Here is a 23,626-nt window from a genome sequence, read left to right as displayed (position 1 = left end):
ATGTCAAATGTTTAAATTTGATGTGTTTTAAAACTACCTCATTTATCAAATACTATACATACCCACTGTGCCATTTTCTCCCTCAGTGACTACAAGTCCTTGAATCCTCAAGATATTAAAGAGAACAACAAAAAGGTAAGACCTAATAGGAAAGGAAGGGGAAAAGAATATAGCCTCACTTTTGACTTCATTGCAGGATTTTATTAATTTTGGGAGAGTGAGGCAGTTTTGTGAGGTCATAACTGTAATTTGCAGTAGCTATTCAGTCTCCTGCAGTTCAAATCGCACATAGTATTAACTCTGGTTTGTCATGTTCTTTAACACTGACAAGAAGTTCCAGATTGGTATTAGAGTTATTTTTTGTATGATCTATACAAATAGCTGAAAAGAAGGGAAAGAAGGGAAAGAAGGGCTGATAGAGTTTTTCATGACTTTTTTTTCCTCTTTTCAGTCTAATTTATTTTTAACTACTTTTTTAGAATTGTACCAGAAATTGCATGTCTATACTTTTGTTTGACTTTACAGGACTTCCTGATTGCTTAGGATAAATGTGTTGATGTTAATGCCACAAGTCCTTAAAATTTTAAAGATCAAGAACTTTGATTCCATTAGTAATATAATTAATGAAAACCAGTATGGGCTCAAACCAAGACTTTTAATTCTCTTTTGAATCAGGTAATTTAAAACGCAAGTAATATGAAGAGAATCCTGACACAGGTTCATTTAGCTAAAATAAATTTAAGACCAAATATAGTTTTTTGTCTATTAGTGTTTCTTTCCTTTCCTCCCCCCAAAAATCTTATGTAGCAATTAAAAATTTCACTTTTCCACGAAAATGCCTGATTCCCTCACAGGGTAGATTGACAAATCACTCATTTTCTACACAATTAATAATGGGAAATCATTATAATATACTTTTTTTAGTTGGTGTTCTGTAAAATAGGTTATCTGTGTAAATTATTTAAGTTTTCAGATTTAACACACACCAAAGTAAAAAGCTTCCTTTTTTCATAATTTCAGCCACATTTGATTTTTGGGTCATATGTACAAACCTTTTTAAAATTATTCTGTTGAATAAATAGCAAGCCTTTTTCTGGTTCTCATGGAAAATACAAAGCTAAATAATTGTAAAAATGTACATATTTTCATTTTATAAGATAGCTTTTTTAACTTTCATTTTGAAATTTTGAAAACATTATTGTATGTTTTGTATAATATTTTTTACGAATATATGAATTAGCTTGCCAACTCTTAAGTCATTGTGACAAACTACTATTTTGTATTTCTTTTTCAAATTGTGAATCATTAATGCTGATAATACTTCAGATTTACCTTCGACTACACATATATTCTATTAAAAACATTCTCTCCATTGGATTAGCTTTGTCTGCAAAATGCAGTTTTGGGGTGAATTTTATTTCATATTCTTTCACTTCTAGGCAAAACTAATTATCATTCAATAAGTAATTATTATTGTTTTTTAATTCTTTTTCTTTCATCATTTTAAGCCCTTTCCTGACAGCTACATTTGAGTGGCTCAGTTGCTATTTCCTGGCTTCACACAGTTCTGCCTGATAACCCCTTGTGCCCTAGATGGGGATATGAATGCAGGACATGGAGCAGCAATGCCTGGGTATAAGTTCCATGTGGATGCATAGCACATTTGACAATGACTCCTCCTAACCAATTAAACTAACATCTAGCAATGAATAAGACAATTTTCTTTGTGAGAGCTCTTTTTTCCTCTGCACCTGGGCCACTACAAAAGACAGTGGATAATTGACCATAGCAGCAAAAGTGAACCTCTGAAAATACACCTTTAAATAAATGTCCTGACCTTACTTGTTAAAAGTATGATTTGTTTTTAAACAGTTTGGACTACAGGTCGTGTTCATAATTACATTTTAAAATGAACCGTTACCAGAATTAAAACTTAAAAAGTTTCCTCACAATCTGGAAGTAGTGAATAAAAAAGGTATTTACCTGTGACATCTGATCTTGACCAATATGTCAGTGTGTTAGATAATTGGGAAATGTTTAGAATACTGCCTGTGGTGCTTTCGCTGATGGCCTGCAGTTGATGGCTGTCAATCATGTTGTCAGGACATGGAGGAAGAAAAATTCTTTAATTTTCCTAAAACAAATAAAATAATAAACAAGTCTATACTTGCATTCCAACTGAGCCATACATCTTAAATAAATATTTTGAATCATCTATATATATTATGAAAGATAGTGCTGTGAAAATTGAAGGTGTTTTATATCACGATTTGTTTTCCATTTCATTCTTCCTTTCTCCTCCTAAAAATTTATAAAACTGCAGGAGGAGTATGAGGAAAAGATTAAATCCAAAGGTAAAAGTGTATTTTAACATGTAAGTGCAAAAGACTTTTTTCTTCCCAGTGTTAAATCAATTTCTAACTTATTGTTTTGAAGAAAAATTTTCAGTTGATTATTAAAAACTGAATATGATGAGAATATTTTTATAACCAAAACTATGACATGTGGAACTAGAAATTTTTTCTTATTCTCACTAAAATTGTTATCTAAACCCTTAGCCGTTCCCTACAGGGCTTCTGGCAACACAATACTGTTTTCCAGGGTTAGTTCAGGATAGTAATAATTATTTGTAAATTGAGAAACAGCTTTGATTCTTGAAAACTAGAAAAACCTGATGCACTGCAGTCATTTAAGGGCTAGCAAAAATAATACAATGCAGCCACACATTCTCAACTTTGTCATAGGGACTCAAAACACTTCACTTTTTTTAGTGCTGATGAAGAAAAATTACATTCTTCTCATTTATAAAGTCGTAGTTAATTGGGTGTTTAAGAAAATGTTTGCAAGTTTAAAAAGCATTTATTTCTGCTTTAAATCAGGTGATTGAGGTTTGGTTCTTTTTGGTTATCTGCTTCTGTTTTTTCATCAGCACAGATCACTTCAGTTACGTGGCAACTAGAAGAGAAGAAGTCGATCAGGCATGATAAAGCCCAAGATAGATTAGCAGTGGTGTCTTTATTTCTTAGTTTCTTATCTTAACAGCCCATCTTTAGATAACTTTTTTGTTACAAGTCATTTTTATTTGCTTATTTTCTATAGCATTCTATTTTTGTTTTATCCATTCATAGTGTCCTCAGTGAAGGTAGGCATATGCTTTTATCATGTTCTTTGCTTTATTTATTCGAGTTTCACATTCAGCATTACCATAAATAACATGAAAAGTAGACCTATTCCTAGAGGAAAAAGTAAATTTGATATTTGGGAAAGATGGGAAAAAATCATTTGCATTTTAAGAATGTTTTTAACAACAGTGTGTAATTTTAAACATCAAGCTAGAGTGTTTCTCATTTTTTTAGTTCCAAATGAAATTTTGAATTGTAGTATTTGACATTTGAGTGAACTCTATAACTTTGTTTGCTTATTTTGAAGGCATACGATGGATTTGCAAGCATAGGAATTTCCCGGTTATTGGAACCTTCTGATATGGTTTTGTTAGCAATTCCTGATAAACTGACTGTTATGACTTATCTTTATCAAATAAGGGCCCATTTCAGTGGTCAAGAATTAAATGTTGTTCAGATAGAGGAGAATAGCAGTAAAAGCACATATAAAGTGGGAAACTATGAAACTGATACAAACAGTTCTATTGATCAGGAAAAGTTCTATGCAGAACTTAACGATCTGAACCGGGACCCTGAATTCCAACAGCCTAGCAGCAGAGCAGTGGACTTCATATCTCAGGATGATTCTGTATTTGTAAATGATAGTGGTGTTGGAGAGTCAGAGAGTGAGCATCAGACCCCTGATGATCATCTAAGTCCAAGCACAGCTTCCCCTTACTGTCGAAGGACTAAAAGTGACACAGAGCCACAAAAACACCAACAGAACTTGGGAAGGACTTCAGGATATGAGGAGGCTGAAATATATGCCCATACAGATTCTACACAAGCACAGATTTTGTTGGGAAAGAAGAAGTTGCTAAAAGTTGACACTTTAGAATTGAGTGACTTAACATATATCAGTGATAAAAAAAAAGATTCATCTCCACCCTTTGCTTGTGAGGAACTTGACAGGCAAAGGCATCATTCTCTAGAAGTTACTGGTAGTAACCTGGAAAAAGAAAAATTGGTATCTTCTGACTTCTCAGAAAACAAGAAACTGGGACCTGAGTCTCCTGTAAAAAAATCAAGTTTATCTCCCACTTCTAAACTTGGATACTCCTACAATAGGGATGTAGACCTTGCAAAGAAAAAACGTGCTACTCTGAGACACACAGAGTCTGATTCTGATACAGATAAAACAGTTTTAAATCATTCAGACCCTTCTGCAAAAACATCTCAGGTAAGACAACTAACTGGATGTGCATCCGGAGTCACTAGTCTTCACACGACATATTTGTGCTACATTATCGTAGGCACGGACTGTTTTTCATTTTTTTTCTTCATAAACCCCCTGCCTTCCACACAATAGGTGATTAATAAAGGTTACAAATGGTTATAGGTGGAATATATTATGATTTGTCATAATGGGCATTTTTGAAGTGAAGAATGTTTATCATGTTATTCTGTTGTCTGCAACTACTAATATGTGAAAACCAACAACTTAGCCAGAAGCTCCTCTTAGGATGTATCCTATTCTCTCCAGTTGAAGTTAGTAATAATATTTTATAGTGTTATTAGAAGAACCCCTCTGGGGTAAAGGGCTAAGTTGTTGAACCTTTAAAAACTATTAGTTAATTGGCTATAGAAAGCAAAGAGTATTTTGTGTGTTATGAATGCATAAAAATAGCCTGAGAATATTTTTATTTTCCCTCTAATAGAAAGGCTGTCTTGAACATGTTTTTCTTTTTTTTCTTTTTTTATTACCCAACTAAAACTCTAATTTTTTTCTTTAAAGCATTTTTCTTTTATTTTTCATTTGTTTTGCTCAAGTATTTCCTGCCTCTATGTTTTATCTGTGGTTAAAACAAATCATAGCATTTTTCAGAGCTTGCCCTATCTGATGTATTGACAGTCTTGACCTGATCGCTGATCACTTGGCAATCACATCAACCCAGCAACAGCTTTCAATATATCTGACTTTGAAACAAACCATTTCCTGACAAATCAACAGCCATAGCGGCATAATACAATTTTAGAAGTTGTACCAACATAGTATCTTACGCAAAGTAGTAACTCAGTCATATTTGTTCATTGATTTATTGCAAAATCATTAGTGAATATGCTTCAGTACTGTTCAAGTAAGAGCTGTACACATCTGTTGTTTTGTTGATGCCTTCTTGTTATTATACCACAATCATTTCTCAATATATACCCCCACTACCACCACCGAACCCTCTCTTTGAACAAATAAAGACAGTTAAGTAAAAGCAGACACAGTGACTACATCTGACAACATACGCAACATCCTATACCCGTAGTCACCCATTTTTTTATACTTCTCTAAGAGGGAAGGTCTATTTTATCCTCCGTCTTCCACAATCAAGACTGCCCATTTCATTTAATCTGAGTATCGGTAGCTGTATTTTTTCATTTACATTATTGAAGTCATTCTATACTATATCTTTGTCTACTCTCCTCATGCTGCATCACTTCTTATGTTTCCCAGAATTCCTCATATCCATTTCTTGTGGCACAGAAATATTCTGTTACATTCGTATATCACAATTTTGTTCAGCCATTCTCCTAATAAAGTGCTACTATGAATATTTTACTACATATAGGGAGGGCCTTTCCTTATAAGTCCAGTTATGGAGTTTCTGGGTCAAATGACATGAAGTACTTAGTGATATTCATATGTAAATCCAAATTGTTTTGCTCAATAGTTAGACTGATACCTAGCTTCCCCAGCCCTATCATTGTTGCTGTCTTCCCACAACTTTATCTAATGTTGACTATGAAAACAGAGTCTTTAGGTAGGCTTCAGCATTATAGTCATGTAGAGTCACTTGGTCACAGCTAGCAATGGAGTATTTGAGCAAAGCAATGGACTAGAAGTCAATAAACTTAAATTCTTTTCTGGATTTACCACTAGTTGTAGGACCTTCGGGAAGTATCTTGACTTAAGAATCATTTCCCCATCTGTAAATAAAAGACCTTTTTCAATCCTACTCTGGTTATTAAGGCAACTTGTCGCCTACATCTCATTTAGCTCAGGATGTGTTAAATGTAGAGGCTAGGAATTGACAATGTAAATTTCTAGTTATTTCAGTCTTTGGAATGATAAAGAGGATTCATTAGCTAGAAAGTTGTAATATGGCTGCCTAATAAACATCATGGGTTTTTTATGATCTGTAGTCTAACAATCTCAATCAAAAATAATTCAGGTTTGCCCTACTTTGTACAACCAAATTTGTCACTGTAAATATACAACCACTATTTAGGAAAAAAACCAAACAAACAACCATTTACCACATGACCATAAAATCAATGAAGCCCAAATCAAGGCCCCGAGAACCTAAATGGCTTGGCTGAGGGTTACCTTTAGATAGACCCTAGGAAGAATCTGAACCAATTTCAACATTTCACAAGTGAAGAGATTGGGACATAAAGAGATCATGACATGCACAAATTCACACAGTTGATGGCAGAGGTGGGGTTAGAACTTAGTTTCTTTTTTTCTTCTTAAGTTCCTTCCATTATTTCACAGTGTGCTTTGATCTACTTAATTAAAAAAAAATTGATAATGGTTTAAAAAAATCTACAACAAATCAACTATTATAGTCATTTTAATTCCACATATAGATATAACATAAATATCAACCATGCTATTTCTCAAAGTCTTCCCTCTTAGGCTATGGATTTTTGAGTAATCTTAAATATGTGATGCAGTTTTGTTTAAGAAAAGTTAGTTAAGATATTAGCTACCATGTCTGAGGACAAAGGAGAAAATATAGACAGTGAAATAGGGAGATTTAAAAATTCAGAGCAATAAAATAGAAAGATAAGAGAGAAAGTCAAAAATTGGCATCCTTTTAGGCAATTATTTTAATAAGCTAAATACAAATCGTATTTATACTTGTTTTTATAACCTCCCCTTTGCTTTCTGTGGTACTTGTACCTAAAAATTATACTACACAGTGAAAGAAAAGACATGTGTAGTGGATGTGAGATTAGTCATAACCACAAACTGTCATGTAGTAGTTGGATATGTTGGGAAGGAAAAAAAGGAATTTATAGAAGGAACAAAAATCTACCCTACTTAAATTGGCATGTATGCTATTTTTGAGAATAGGGATTCATAATCTGAACTTTTAAACATATTTTATAACTATTATACTATATCTAAGTAAATAAAAAAGGTTAAAAAAAGTAACTGGGGAAAAAGAAAATACTGAATAAATTTTTAAAGAATGTTAAAAATATATTTTATTTCCTTTGCAGTCTTGTATATTTCGTTTTATGCATTTAGAGACATTATTCTGGGAAGGGTTTCATAAACTTCCTTAAACTGCCAGAGGGATCCATGAGACTAAAAAAAAAAAAAAGATTAAGCATCCCTGATTTAGAGCTACTGTTGAATAACATTTCTTTTTGGCAATTTTTCCTCAAAGTTCTTTAAAATATATAGTACAGAATAAACACTTAATATTTTTCAGTAGCTCAACCCAGAAAAAAGTTATAAATCTGATAGTGTTTGTTTCATTTTAGGGGATATAAGGAAGGAAGGAAAGCCAGACTTTCAAAATAGGATTGCTTTTCATTGATTCAAAACATGTGATTAGACTTATTAAGTGTGAAGAATTTAAGCAAATTTAACAGAATAAATACAGTTAAAATGTTTCAATCCTTTTTAAACTCCAGGTAATGTTGATTTTTACTATACTAAAAATGAAATGGTTGCTACATAAAGGAGGTCTTTGGCCACCATTCACAGGATTACTGAAAAATATATGTTCTACATAAAGTACAAATGTAAAAAGATAGTGGTCATTTATAAAATTCTAGGACCTAAACATTGGACTTAAATGTATTTCATTGTTAGAACATTTTAGAAAACATGAAGAATAGGAGAAACAGTAGACTTATAGACATTATACACTCTTTTGAGAATATTTCCTTAAAGTTTAGCTATGTCTAAACCATAAACAAGATTTGAGTGCTAAAAATAATTTCACTTTTGTTAAAATGTGCTTATAAATGCCATAGTATTTATTGAGCATGCTCTTATATCACACAATCTCATGAAGTTGTCTCAATTCTGGCCTTTTTTTTTTTAAGTAGATTACCTGAACATTAATTAGTATGCATGTATAGATTACATGCATATGTCTTTGCCACTAATTCATCCTCTTTACTTTTAAGCAGCGAATATTATCAAGACAAGAAGAACTTAAGGAAAGAGCAAGAGTTTTGTTGGAACAAGCAAGAAGAGACGCAGCTTTAAAGGCTGGGAATAAGCAGATAACCAGTGCATCCACCCCAGTGCGCAATAAGCAGCTAAATGATGTAAGTTTCATGGGTTGGAATGGCTTAAATTCACTCTTATTTAATTATGCCTCTTCTCCCTAAATTAATTGTCTTCTTACAGCACATCACATGGTGATAGGATCATAGTAGGCCCTCAACAAGTACTTTTATTGATAGCTAGATGATTGTAATTTTTATACCTGTTTTTCTACATAATGGCATTAACTAGGAGGAAAAAATATATCTTTGAAATACGAATCTCATTTGTGTTGAAATAATCTATTCTCTGGATGACCATCCACTCTGGAGAAGGAAGTTAGTTTGTATGTTGGTTTTTTGTAATCCCAGCTGCATGTTTGCCAAATTGTAGTAGTGCAACTAATAATAATGATAACTCACATTTATATATTGCTTCAAGGTTTACAAGGCATCTTTCCTCACACTAGCTCTGTGAAGTAGACTTCACTAATTCTACTCATCTGGGATCTCATTAATCCCTCCAACAGTTGCAGTTCATCCAGGCTTTTCATTTTGTACGATTCAGAAAGACTTGTGTTCAAATTCAGCCTCAGACACTTACTACCTGTGTGACTGAGCAAGTTAATTAACCTCTTTTAGTCTTAGTTTCTTCATCTGTGGATAGGGATAATAATGCTACTTTTCTTATAAGTTATTGCAAGGATTAGATGAGATAATATATAAAAGCACTTTGTAAACCTTCAAGTGCTATAAAAATGCTATCATCATATTATTAATATTATTATAACTCTTCTTCATGCCCTCCATAAATCCTTCACAAGAGGTCCATGTAGTATGCTAAGGACCGTCCTCTGGATCTTTTGACATAACATGGGAACTAGTGGTATACATAAGGGATATAATAGTCATTCCTTGTTTTTAATTTATGACCAGCCCACCTTCTTTTTCTATTATACAATTCTTCAGTATTTTATACAATGTTTATGAATGAGGAAACTGTGGCTTGAGGTGGTTAAATGCCTTACCCAAACATTAAGTATTAAAATCTAGTATGTAAACTTACATCTTCTCAAGACTCTTTCTTCACAAGACCATTTTTATGAATTTCACTGATGTAAAATAGGGACTCAAAAGTCTAGGTAAAATCTATTTCAGTGTATTCTCTAGCCCAAATAAAACTTGACATCCTAAACTTCTAAGGTTTAGGGGGGAGTGTGGTTTTCCTTCCTTAGGAAGCATTTGTTTCAGGTTCAGATGTAGTTTTCATTTTGAGAAGTTTTCTTTTTCTCAAAAAAAAAAACAAAAAACCTGATTTTAATTTGTGACTATTACTAAAAATTTCATCTTTAGTTAAGAATGAAAGGCATTTTGTCAATACTTTTTGTACTTTGTCCCCTAATGAACTTATCGTGTAATAATTTATATTATAGCTTTATGTGTTTGTGTCTCATTCCTTCCCACTAGACTGTAAACTCCATAATAAAAAATTAATAATTAGACTTTTTTTAAGACCCCTGGTGCTGATAAAGTTCTGAGGGATTACATGTATCTTCATATAAGAATGTAAACAGTTTAACCTTGTTTTATCTCCTATAATTTCTTGTGTTTACTTTTTTTTGCTTCTCTTGAGTGTTGTGTTTGAATGTCAGATTTTTTATTCCACTCTGGTCTTTTCATCAGAAATACTTAGAAGTCCTCTATGTCATCAAAGCTCCGTTTTTTTCCTCTGCATGCATTATACTCAGTTTTTCTGGGTAAGTTATTCTTGGCTGTAAACCGATTTTCTTTGCCTTCTGGAATATTGTATTCAAGGCTCCTTTATAATGATGATTTTTCTAAATCATGTGTGATCCTGACTGTAGCTCCTCAGTACTTTAATTTTTTCTTTGTGGCTGGTTGAGAATTTTTTCTTTGACTTGGAAATTCTGGACTTTGGTGATATTCCTGAGAGCTTTCATTTTGGGGTTTCTTTCAGGAGGTGACCTTTCTATTTCCACTTTGCCCTCATGTTTTAAGTGATCTATGCAAATTTATTTTAAGATTTCTTCAACTAAGATGTTTAGGGTCTTTTTTTTTTTTGGTGATAGTATTAATGTAATCCAATAATTCTTAAATTTTTCTCCTCAGTCTGCTTTCCAGATCAGTTGTTTTTACAATGAGATACCTTACATTTCTCTTTTTCAATGTTTTGATTTCGTTTAAATTTTTTTGATGCATCATGGAATCATTAGCTTCTTTGTGGTTCATTCTCATTTTTCAGAGAATTTTTTGCTTAGGTAAGGTTTTGTTCCTCTGGTGTCAAATTATTAATTCCCTTTGTTGATTATCTCCAATTTATCCTTTCTGTCTATTTAGTTTGCACTTATTTGTTTGCTTCTTGTCTCCTCCATTAGACTATGATCTCCTTGAGAGCAGAGACCTTTTGCCTTTCTTAGTATCCACAGCACTTAGCAGAGTGTTTGGTACATAGTAACAACTAGGTGGCACAGTGATTAGAGTGCTGAATTTGGAGTCAGGAAGACTCATCTTCATGAGTTTAAATCTGGCCTCAGATACTTACCAATTGTGATCCTGGTCACCCTGTTTGCCTCAGTTTCCTCATCTGTAAAATGAGCTGGAGAAGGAAATGGCAAACCACTTCTGCATCTGTGCCAAGAAAACCCCAAATAGGGTCATAAAGAGTTGGACACAACTGAAACAAATGAATAACAAAGGCCCTTAAATGCTTACTGACAGGACACAATGAGCAAAGCCAGGAGCAAAAGGTGGAATTGAAGCAAAAAATATTCAGATTTGATGGAAGAAAGAAGTTAATGACAATTAGAGCTCTCCAGAAGTAGAATAGAACGTATGCTGGGTTACCCTTCACTTGAAAACTTAGCTAGGTGATCCCTTGTTGACAATGCCATAGGGATCTTTGGTCAGCTGTAGATTGCACTAGATGACCTTGGGGGTCTTGTCCAGCCTTGAGGGTCAGCAGATCCTTAAAAATTGGTTATAAGGAGATTTCACTTAGACTCGTGTGTGTGTGTGTGTGTGCGCGCGCATGTGTGTGCGTGTACATGTACATTTCTATAGCTATTGAAATATCCATACATACATACTATGGAAATGTACTATCATGGTTCTCTCCTGAATTTGTTTTTCAAAGATTTCTAGTGACTTCCTGATTGCCCAATACAGTGGCATTTTTCTCAGCTGATCTCAGTTTCCATTCACCTTGATATTACTGTAGCATTTATTACTATGGGCTGCTCCTTGTTCATGATACCTTCTTATCCCTTAACTTACATGATAAACATATTCTACCCATTCTCCCATCTCTCTAATCATTCCTTCTCTACTTCATTATCTGCCTTTTTATTTTTGTCCCTTCATTTAGGTGTTCCCCAAAGCTCTGTTCTTGGGTCTTCTTTCTTCTCTATGTAACCTCCCCCATTTTTATGTCCTCAGCTACCATTTTGATACAATTTACAAATCTAGACTTCCAACCCAGACCTCCTTGTTAGAAAATCCAGACCTGTAGATCAGTTACTTAGCAGGAATTCCACTGGATAGCCTAAATAATATCTTAACCTCAGCATGTTTAAATCTATCTATTTTCCACCAGCTGAGTCATGTTACTATTCCTGACTTTCAAGGACTTGGGATTTGATCCAATCACAAAGATATAAACATCTTGTTGATTTATGAGATATTTCTTAGATTGTTAAATCAGTTCTTTCAGCATAGAACCAGGTGTAGAAGTTGAAATCATTGCCGCAGATGCTTTTAATCTATCTCTTTTAATTACATTGTTTATCAGTTACTAACTTTCATTACTTTCTTTGAGAGCAAAAAAAAAAAGGGCTAACATAAAAAGCTTTTAAAATATGTTGTTTTATAATAGTTAATAAGTGAATTATTTTATCACACAAAGATAAGAAGTGAAATGCCAAGAAGCAGGAACTCTTACTTTCCTGAATTTGTTCCATTAAAATTAATAACAAGCAGTGTTCTATTTAGTTTATACCATTTTCTAAAATTTAATCAGTTTTCTTCTTTTTCATTCTATGCACATTGTTATCCCTGCTCTACTTTCTACATATCCCTTTAGTCACCAGATCTTATCAGTTCTATCCCCTCAATATTATTCCCATCTCTAATCCCTCTTTACAGTTCTCACTGGTATAGCCTAAAACCTTTATAACTGCAAGGATCAATTATTTAAAAGCATTTCAGTACTTATCATGTTCAAGGCACTGTTCTAGACTCTGGAAATATCAAGATAAACATCAGAAGTCCCTACCTTCATGAATCTTACACTCTATCAGAGAAGACTACTGGAATATACTAAGCAAGTTTAGGGTAATTTTAGGCAGGGAAGGCACTAGAAGCTGGGGGGAAGAAAGAAGAGAGTACATGTATTAAACTCTGAAGGAAATTAGGGATCCTGCGATGTGGAGGTGAGGAGAGACTGTATTCTAGATGTGGGTAACACCCTGTGCAAAGAAATGGAGAAGGGAGGTGAGATGTTGTGTGTGAGGTACAGGAATACTGTCATTTTGGCTAGACTGTAAAGTGCATAAAAGAGAGTAATATATAACATCTTGAAAGTAGTTGGCCTCAGATTGTGATGGAATTCAAATACTAAGCAGTATATTTTTGTTTGATCCTAAAGGGAATAGGGAGCTTCTTTTAGCAGGTGAATGACATGGTCAGACCTGTGCTTTAGGAATATCACTGACAGCCAGGTTGTGACGATATAAAGTCTTGTTTTTAATGGGTTCAGAAAAGCAGCCTCACCAAGAATAACATGAGACAGGTATGATTATACAGCAACTTATCTGGAAAAGATTTTGGAATGTTGGATTATTGCAAATTCCATATGATTCAGCAGAATTGCGTGGCAGGCAAAATACTGATGCGGCCATAAAGTGAAGCATAACTTCCTGAGGTAAGGAATTGACTATGCTATTCTAACATTCCCTGCCCAGACAGCATCTAGGAGAATGTGTTCAGCTCTGGGCTCCACAGTTGAGGGAGAATGTCCAGAGGAGGGCAACCAGGAAAGCAAAGGGTCCTCTGTCCATGCCACTGAAGATCAGTTGAAAGAATACAGGAACTAGGTCTGCTTAGCCTTGAGAAAATTTAGGAGGACTATAATATTTGTCTTCAAGCATTTGAAATGCTGTCATGTGGAAAGGAGAATAGTCTTATTCTCTTTGACTCCAGAATGAAGAACCAGGAGCAAGAGAAAGTTACTGCACAACTTGTACTTTCTGGCTTCCTGGCAGGAAGATCTCTCTAACAATAAGAGCTGTGCCTAAGTGCACTACTCTGACTGAGAAGAAGTGGGTTCCCCTGTACTGATAGCATCTTCTAGCAGATACTCCTGTTGAGTATGGATTAATTAGAGATTCTGTTTGCAAATGAACTATTGGCTACTAATTTCCTTTCTTCCTCTAAAATTCTGTGATTCTTGGAGATAACTGACTCCCAACTTCCCCAGAGACCATGGTAGAGGGGGCAAAGCCCTGGGTATTTCTTTATCGTCCTCTGTATTTTGGACCATAGGGATCCTAGTAGTTCCCCCAACTAATAACCCTGGAGACCACTGGAGCTGCTCCTTCCAAGGGATCTATTCTCATCTCCGTTCTTACCATCTCCTCATTGTCTCTGCACAAACACAGCTCTGTCTCCCCAGTCCATGACCAAGATCTAGTCTGCTTCTCCCTTATAAGAGGATAAGCACTGTTGAGGCATAAAGACTACAAAAGCTGAAGAACAATTTAATAATTGACTTCAAATACATGATGGTGGACTTCTAAGTCATATAACCAGCAAAACAGCAGACTACATACTTTCTGCCTTCCATTTAATCCTCCAAATAATAAAACCAAAAAGCCCAAAGCAAGAATTTGTTGCTAGATAGAGATCATTATATCTGAATCTACAGGACTAATTGGAGCTCATAAGGATGAGCGGGACAGTGACCCAAAAATGAGAGGGTATGGCCAATGCGGAAAAGAATGATCATGTAGGGAAGAAAAAGAATAGAACTGGACTAAAAAATTTGGAACAAAGGTGGTGTCTGCCGTGGGACACTGCTTCTATTCAAATTACTTCACTATTTGACACTTGTAAGAATGAAGCACAATAGAAAAAAAAGACAATGTGGCAAGTTTATATCAACGATAACATGAAAATTCATTAAAAGTTCAAATTCAGCATTTCAGAAGCTTTCAATCCATGAGAAACTCACATTTTAAAAAGGATTAGATAATATAAACTATGGGTCAGAGAAGAAAATTTCAGAATAGGGAAGGGAAGAAAATTTGATGCAAAGAATAAAGCAAAGAAATTCTCTGTCAAAAAAAATATAGAAAAAATTAGCAAGTTGGAAGGAAGGAGATGAAGGAGAATTGGAACTAATTTAGAGGGGAAAAGAGAAAAATAGAGAAGAAATAAATAGTAAAAAGAAATCTATAATTTAAATAAAACCACAGAACTAATAAAATGGTTGAAAGGAGGGAAGCCTGTGAAAATAGGGTTACATTCAAATAGTTTAAGCCACACAAATCATAGGAGCAAAATATTGAATTAATAGAGGAAAGGGATTTAAAATAGTTTAAAGTAATAACTAGCAACACAGGTAAACATAAAGCTAATTCATGACTTTTAATGTCACTAAACAAGACAATTAAATGAGAGTAGCAGCATAGATAAAAAGACAAAACACCACAATCTGTTACAAGAAACATATAGCTAAAGTCACCCATGAAATCAGAGTGAAATAGATGGAAAAAATTTGCTATCCATCAGATGAGTTCAAAAAAACCAAGATTTAACAACTGTGCTGTCAAATAAACCAAAAAACCCATTCACAATCACAATGAAGAAAAACGAGGAAATTATTATTCTTAACATAAACAGTGAACCAGCATCCATATTAAGCATATGCTCCAAGTGGAATAACATCTAAATTCATAAAGGAAAAATGAACTGAATTTAAAAAATAATACTGGTAATAACACATTACTAGGACACTTTATTTAAGTTCATCTGGTAGGTGGACAGATCTAACAAAACGGCAAATCAAAGGGAAAAGTTATAGCACTGGCCAAACTGTTAGAGATTAAGAATTAAAAGAGTTATGTTGGCTTCTGAATGGGACCAGTAAAGAATATATGTACTTCACAGTACTGTGTTATGTCTAATAAAAAGAAACCACATATGAGGACATAAAAATGGGTTTTGAACTTCATATTAAATATTTCTTTCATATATTGGAACATAATATAAGTATTAATAAGGGGAGAGGCAAAATAATTAAACTCAATAATTAGATATTAAACAAGTTGGTCAAAGAATAAATGATTGAAACAGTAACTATATGAAAGCTAATCATAATGAGACATTACAACATTTCTGGAATTTCAGAAGCGTTCCTCAGAGAAAAAATTACATCCATAAAGACATACATTGGTCAAGTAGGAATGGAGATTAATGAACAAAAGCAAGTGGTTTGAAAATTGCCCAATAAAAACCCAGAAAGACAAAAAAAGAGGAAATCTTGAAAATTAGAAGTGATATAAATTGAAAATCAGAAAAATTATAGAACTAATAAGCAAAATTAAAAGCTGATTTTTTAAAAGATTAACAAAGTTGGTAAACCTTTATCTAACCTGCATTTAAAAAAGAGAAAAATCACATCAACAAAATTAAAAATGAACAAGATAAAATAATAATAAACTTAGAAGAAATAAAAAATTTTCAGGGCTTAGTTATATTCTGCTTAGACCAATAAAACTGAGAAGTGAGAAGATATAAGGATTATCAGAAAGTATATAAAGTATATATGTGTATATGTGTGTGTTGCCCAAGTAACAGAATACCAAATTGGTATTTTTAATAATCTAGTCTCAGAAAAGGAAATTGAATTAGCTATTCAGAAAAAAAAATAATAAACTTATCCAGCTAGGTTTACAGAATAATTCTGTCTTTAAAAAATAATACCTCTAATCACAAATTTTTCTCAAATATTGAGAAAAAACCTGTTGAGCTCATTTTATGAGATAACTAGTTGAATGGTAAAACATAGAAATAGCATATAACTATCATTAATATTAGTAAACCCTGGCAAAAAGATTATGGTAATTTATACAAAAAACCATTCTCTATGATCAAGTTGGGTATGTTCAACTTGTATCCCAGGGATGACATATAAGAATTGTTGTATCCAAATGATATGATCATGTCAATAGATGCAGACACAGAAAAGCTTTTGATACAATGCAATCCTTGTCTATCCTAAAAACCCCTACAGAGTATAGGCACAGAAATATTGCTTTATAGTATGATTTTTTTTAAAGTATCTAAATCAAAATACTAGCTTATCTGTAATGGATAAACCAGAAGTTTTCTCAGTAAATATAAGAGTATATTTCTTTCCCCATTTCTATTTAACATTGTTGTAGAAACACTAGATTAACAGTAAGATAAAAGAAGGAATTTAAAGCTATGAAGATGGTCAAAGAAATAAGCATTCCTTTTTGCTTATAATAAGATGATTTACTTAGAAACTCCTAGGGAATCAACAAAGACACTAATTGAAACTGTAGCTTCAATGAAAGACTACAGAATAAACTCAAAAAAAAATTAATAACATGTCTATAGTAATTACAAACCCCAGAAAGCAGTAAAGAAAGGAAAGTCATATTCAAAATAACTTTAAAATGTACAAAATAACTGTGAAACTGCCAAGTAATGTACATTTCATGCTTGTATAGATAGGTACAAAATGCTCTTTTAGAGGAATAAAGAATACCTTCAATAACTGGAGGGCTATCCAGTGCTCTTGATTAGGTCACACTAGTACAATAAAAATGGCAGTACTTCCAAAGTCATTTGACAGATTTAGTTCTTTACACATCAAACTACCAAAAGGACAGACAACACATACAGGTTATCTGGATAAAAATGATCTGGAATATCAGAGAAGAATGAAAAAGGAAGAATAGAGGAACAGGACTTTTAGACCTCAAACCATATTAAAAAGCAGTAAACATCAAAGCCTTTTGTCCTTGATTTAAAAAAAATAGAAAAATAAATTAGTGAAACAAATTGAACAAGGAAGAATCAGAAACTGTTAACCCAGTTTTTGATAAATGCAAACATAAATTACCTAGGAAAGACCTTCCTATTTGACAAGAACTATTGAGAAAGCTAGAAAACAATCTGACAGAAATTAAGTTTAGACCAACATCTTGTTCCAAATTCCATTTCCATAATGGGTTCAAAATGCACAGAAAATTTGAATGTCAAAGATTATACTATAAAAAATTTTTAAGAGTACTAAATCATATATGCCTCTCACATCTATAGGTAGGAGAGGTATTTGTAAAATCCAAACAAAGGGTAGAAGTGATTATAAGTGATAAGATTGGTTATATGAAACTGAAAAGTAGTTGCATGAAAAAAAAATTAATACAAAAATATATCTCTGATATAGGTCTGATATCCAAGATATATTTTGTTACTATTCATATGTTTCAGTCATGTCTGAATCTTTATGACTCCATTTGGGGTTTTCTTGGCAGAAATACTGAGTTGCTTGCCATTTCCTTATCCGGCTCAGTTTACAGATGAGAAAACTGAGGCAAACAGAGTAAGGTGACTTGCGCAGGATAATACAGCTAATAAGTGTCTGAGGTCAGATTTGAACTCATGAAAATGAGTCTTCCTGACTCCAGATTCAGCCCTCTATCCAGTGTGCCACCTAGCTGCCCCCAAATAGGCCCCTAGCAAATATACAAGACTAAAAACCATTTCTCAGCAGATGAGATCAAAAGATATGAAGAAACATTCCTCAAAAGAGTTGCATCTTATCAATAGTATGAAAAAATGCTACAGATCATTAATAATAAAAGGAATGTAAAACAAAACTACTCCATGGTTTTAAAGATGATAAAAGTTGGGAATAGCTAATGTTGGTAGGACTTTGGAAAAACAATATGCTAACGCATTTTGGGTGGACCTGTGAATTAATTCAACCATTCTAGAAAACAGTTGGGAATTCTGTGAAGAAAATGACTTTAAAAAAAAAGCATCAGTACCCTTTGATCCAGAAATTCGACTTCTGATCCGTACCTCAAGGAAATAAATGACTAAAAGAAAAGCCCTATATGTCCCAACATATTTACTGCAGCACTTTTTGTGTTAGCAAAAAACTCGAGACGAAGGAGATAGCCATTGATTATGGAATGGCTTAAAAAAATGTGTGATATATTAATGTAATGGAATATTATTGAAATATAAGAAACAAGAATATGATGAATATATAGAAACATGGAAAGACTTAAATTAGTGCAAAATGAAGTAACTACATCCAGGAAAACAGAATAAAGAGTGACCAAAATGGTATTAAGAGAAAGAAACAACAATGAAAAATTGAAAATGAATGCTATAAAATTATAATGTACAACTTGTTCCCAAAGAAGAGATAACAGAAGACACTTTTTCCCACTTTGCAGAGTTGGGGGACCAGGAGTGTGCATGTAACATCAGATTTTTTTCTACATATTTGTTAGCTCTGTTGAAATTTTTCTCTTACTTAAAAATAATTCCTTATTATAAGGGATGGTTCCCTAAGAGTGGTTAGGAAAGGATACAGTAGAAAATGTAGGTGATATAAAATAATGACATCAGTAGATATTTATTTTAAAAAGAAACACATATCTTTTTTACACAGGTAATAATGACTTTGTTTTTACTATCCATTGAGGATCAAACGAGAAAATGAACTTCACCATGAGAAGAGAGAGGCCATTCACCCTGAATTTCCTCTTCTCTCAAAACTCCTTGACATCATCCTCTCGTCTCTCCTCCCTTTACTCTAAACTCTGATGAAAAGATAACATTCTCACAAAGGCCAACCCTACTTACTTCTTGTACTCTGTTCCCATCCCATCTCTGCTCAGAAGAGAATTTAATATAATATTGTCTGTCTTCATCTACTTCTCTTTTCTGCTTCATTTGATCCTGCCATCCCCTCAAACTATCCCTCCTCCCTTTCATAGCAGAATTCCTGGAAGAAAAATTGTCTCCATATATTGTTTCCACTTCCTCCCCCCCCCCCCCACTTATTTCTCTTTCTTTTTCTGAATCTAGTCCTTCACTCTATGTAAATTGCTTTTTTCCAAAGCTGCCAATGATCTCTTAATTGTAATATCTAATTGTCTTTTGTCAGCTCTCTTTCTTTTTAACTTCTCTGTAGCAACTGACACCATTCTTTCCTCCTGGATACTCACTTCTACTTACATTTTTATGACATTCTTTTGCTCTTCTGCCTGATTATTGTTTCACTTAATAAATGCTTATTGATTCATTGATGACAAATTTGGATTGATTTAAGGAAAAATTTCCCGATAGTGAAATCTCATAAACCATAAAAAGGAAACTATTTTTTCTGACACCTTTAAAACAATGCATCATCATTTGTTTGAAGTGCTTTGAAGTCAGGAAGACAAATTTGATTGAGTTTAGCTCTTTCAGAATTAAGTTTCCGCATATCTTCTCTCCATTCATTTACTTAGTAGATAATATATCTTCCCCCACCGAATATGAGCAAGTGCTGTCCTGCTTTTCTATTTGTATTCAGTTTCACACAATACTTGGCACGCAGTAAGCACTTCATAAATATCATCCATAAAGAACTTTCAAAATGCAAGCTTGATTCATAATACTTTCATATATTCTTTAACATACCTTGGGTATTTCTAGAAATTATTTTAATAGAATTTAGGTTTTTTTATTATTATTTGTTAATTTTGCATTCTATAGTATTTTCAAATGTTTTCATTTTTCTACGGTGAGGACTTGGCATAGGATGTTTTTCTATTGCCCTCATGTTGCCATCATAAAACTAAATTAAAACTCAAAAGTTGAAAATTTTGCAGTTTTATTCTCTGTTAGTGTTTTTATGTATTTCTGTCAGCAGAACTATATTTGGAGGGTATGGGGAAAGAAAACCATGATAGATAAGACAAGGCAGCCTATAATTTTGTATTTAAAATATATATATGTGCGCGCGCGCACACACACACACACACACACACACACACACACACACACACACACACACATGCCATCTGACCTTAGTAAAAGGAAGAACCAGATTCCTGGGACTAAATTAATCAGTGAGTTTCCTGTCTACATCAAAAGGAGGGAATTTCCACACCAGGAGTTTATAACACTGATGAAATCAGGTGTTAATAAAAACAATGAAAAAAAAAATCAGAGTTTGTAGGTAGGAGATAAGAAATTTATATTATTTCAATAGCTATTTTATAAGTCTAGTAAGTTCTCTTTTTCCTTTCTTGGGGCTGGTTGCATGTATAGCCAATCGGCATAGAATGAGGGCTTTCCAGCTTAGCCTATTTTTTCTATTTATTAACATTTTATATGTAAATCTGAACTAGAAATTTAGTTGTTTTTCTTTTTTTTATATAAACTTAACTAAAGGAAGTAGAAATCCCCTTGTATTTAGATTTTTTAATTGAGAATAAAGATGACACATATGATAATATGAACATCTAGATGATTTTTTTTTCCATTTGAGTGAGTTAAAGTTTCCTCCCAGAAAAAAAAATTGGGGAAGAAATAAATAAATTGGGGATAATACTTTGCTCTCTCCAGAACTTCATATAAATATCATAAAAATAACTGGAAGAATGTGTGTAAAGCATTTTGAACCTCTCACTATGTAAGTTTAATTATCACTAATACACATATTACTTATCATTAATAATACATATTTTACAAATATGTAGTCTTCCAGGAGAGGCCAAACAAATTCATTATCTAACTAGGCTAACCATTTAGGGATAAGTAATTTTATAAATAGACATTTACTTTGCATTCATGAATTGTTTAACATGAAAAATGACGCATTCAAGGCAGCCAATGGTCACACATTTGGAAACTTACCAAGAATAAACAATATCATAAACTTTCCAAGGTGATAATGCTACAGACTTGAAGTTTCTGTCATAGTGATAGTTCTTCAGTCATAACTGATACCTTTTAATCCTTTGGACAGTCAAGTTTAGATAATGATTATCTTGATTTGAAAAAGTATAGTGCAAAAGTTGCTGTCCAGAGGAAAAACTAAAATGATATATTAAAATATAGAACTAGATTGAATATTCTTCAAGGTATTTAAGATGTGAGTCTAACTGCTACTTAAATTATACAAATAGCATTGTTTGCCCTTATTAGCTAGTAAGTTAGCAGCATTAATGAACAAAATGTTTCCATGAATGTCTGTAATGAATTTTAGACATCTTTGAAAACTCTAAGGGAAAAATGGACTTTGAATAAGTGTAACGAAAGGATATAGTTATGTTGACATGTGTTATGGCCATTCTCTGATTAACTGCAGAGAAATTTGAGAACTCGATTTTTGATGACCTTAGTATAAAAAGTTTTCAGTACCAGTGGTCAAGAAGGTAGAGTAATTTCTACTGGCCTTTAGAAATACTCCACAGTAGAATCTACATTATTTTTCTTAAGAAAACCAAGACTTAAGAAAACTTGTTAAAATCTTTTAACTATTTTTTTGTTGTAATAGAGAGGGAAGAGTTTGTAGCCCACAACCTTGCTCTTTTCATGTTAATTGGAAAATATTGATTCAGAGAATACTAGCTGGCCATGCTGATAATTGTGTCAGATTTAGATAAGATTACTAGATCTTCTAGAGATTATAAAATAACCAGTTACTTTATAATTGGTAAAAAGATTGAACATTATTGTGGTAATCCCTGATTCTTTGTAACTTATTCAATAGCTTTCATTTATACGTTTTAAGTATGTCATCACAAAGATAAACAGAATTTTAAATAACTAGAGTTGGCCACTCTATATTTATATTTCAAGAATATCAGATTGTACTACTGGCGTTTCACATATAAAAGAGTTAACATAATATCTGTCAGTACTTTTTTGTTTTGAAAAAAAGTTGAAGCTAGTATTTATCTAAAAAACAATTTAAAATTTTATCATACCTTTTTCATTTATATGAAACTAAAAGTTGTTAATTTCGCATAAAATGTAAAAACAGGAAACTCAAGTGTTCACTCAGTGGTTCCAAAACCTTTTAATAGCTTATGGAATAAGAAATTTATCTTTTTTTGGTTGGGGAGGGCACTAACATTTTCCCTATGTATTCAAAATTCCCAGGACACTGAGATAAAAATATATCTTTATTCCATAGCCTACTCCAATACAATAGTAAGAAGATTTAATGTACATAATCCGTTTTAGACCAGTAAGACATTTAAAATGTATAGCTAATCTTTTTTTAGAGCTGTATCTTGTGAAGTTGGAATGTCTGATGCTTACATTTCAGTTATAAATACTTTAGCACAAGTCAATGACTTTTATTCGTTTTCTTTTGAATAGTAGTTTATTATGTCTAAATTTAAATTACTTAGAAATATAATTCCCTAAAAATGACTACCAGACTTTCTGAAAACGTGTGTCATCAATTTATTGACACATATTCAAGTGAAATAAAAACAAGACTATACTTTAAGAAGTCATATTTTTTTTTCTATTACATGGCCACAAACTCTCAGCCTAAAAAGTTTTAATTTACATGGACTTGCCTTGAATGGAAGAGTCAGGCCTACATGCCTTAGCATCCAGAACACTCCTTTTCACCCTGCTCTCATTATCCAGGAACATTTGCTGTGTGGCTGCTCAGTGCCGTGCTGTTCATCCTTAGCCGATATCACTGTTACTAAGAGAGCTGGATTTTGCATTGCCTTTTCTGTTACTGCTCAGCATGTACCAGGGTAGAGTTAAAAATCTTGATTCATTTCATCTTTAAATGTTTCTTTTGTTCTCCTTATCATGTTCTGGCTTTCCCAAGGATATATGCCTTGAACCAAAAGTCACATGTGCATTACTAATTGTGTGCTGTTGTATTTACAGTTCCTAGTGGTGGCACTGTGAAGCAACTAATTCTTTTGCTTCACTTGATGTAAAATAATCTGAGTGTCTTTGATAGTAGTGAAACAGTATTAATTGTTTTGTACATTTCTTGGTCACTCTTCTTAGGTGGTCTTCATAATCTATTAGAACTTTCAGCCAGATTTTTGTAATGTCATGCCTCCAGCAGTGATTAAATTGGTAATTAATGAACAGTCTTTGGCAATGTAAACCACATCCCGTTAATTTTCCCTTTTGAGTTTTTA

At 33.1% G+C, this 23,626-nt stretch overlaps 1 protein-coding gene across 16 annotated transcripts in view; it reads left to right on the top strand.

The window, feature by feature from the left end:
* EHBP1 (EH domain binding protein 1) overlaps positions 1–23,626 on the top strand; it is a 417,522-nt gene that overhangs the window by 293,738 nt on the left and 100,158 nt on the right. For 9 of the 16 annotated variants that reach the window (XM_072635441.1, XM_072635433.1, XM_072635439.1 and 6 more), the window contains 3 exons: positions 87–135; positions 3,430–4,341; positions 8,304–8,447. In XM_072635441.1, the coding sequence (XP_072491542.1) occupies positions 87–135; positions 3,430–4,341; positions 8,304–8,447 (1,105 nt within the window). The remainder of the gene's footprint in view (positions 1–86; positions 136–3,429; positions 4,342–8,303; positions 8,448–23,626) is intronic. The other 7 variants (XM_072635440.1, XM_072635438.1, XM_072635435.1 and 4 more) reach the window with 3 other exon arrangements.

This window comes from Notamacropus eugenii, chromosome 1 (assembly GCF_028372415.1).
Source record: "Notamacropus eugenii isolate mMacEug1 chromosome 1, mMacEug1.pri_v2, whole genome shotgun sequence".
NCBI lineage: Eukaryota > Metazoa > Chordata > Mammalia > Diprotodontia > Macropodidae > Notamacropus > Notamacropus eugenii.
Note: the sequence above shows the minus strand (reverse complement) of the source record. Positions and strands in the feature narration are given on the sequence as shown.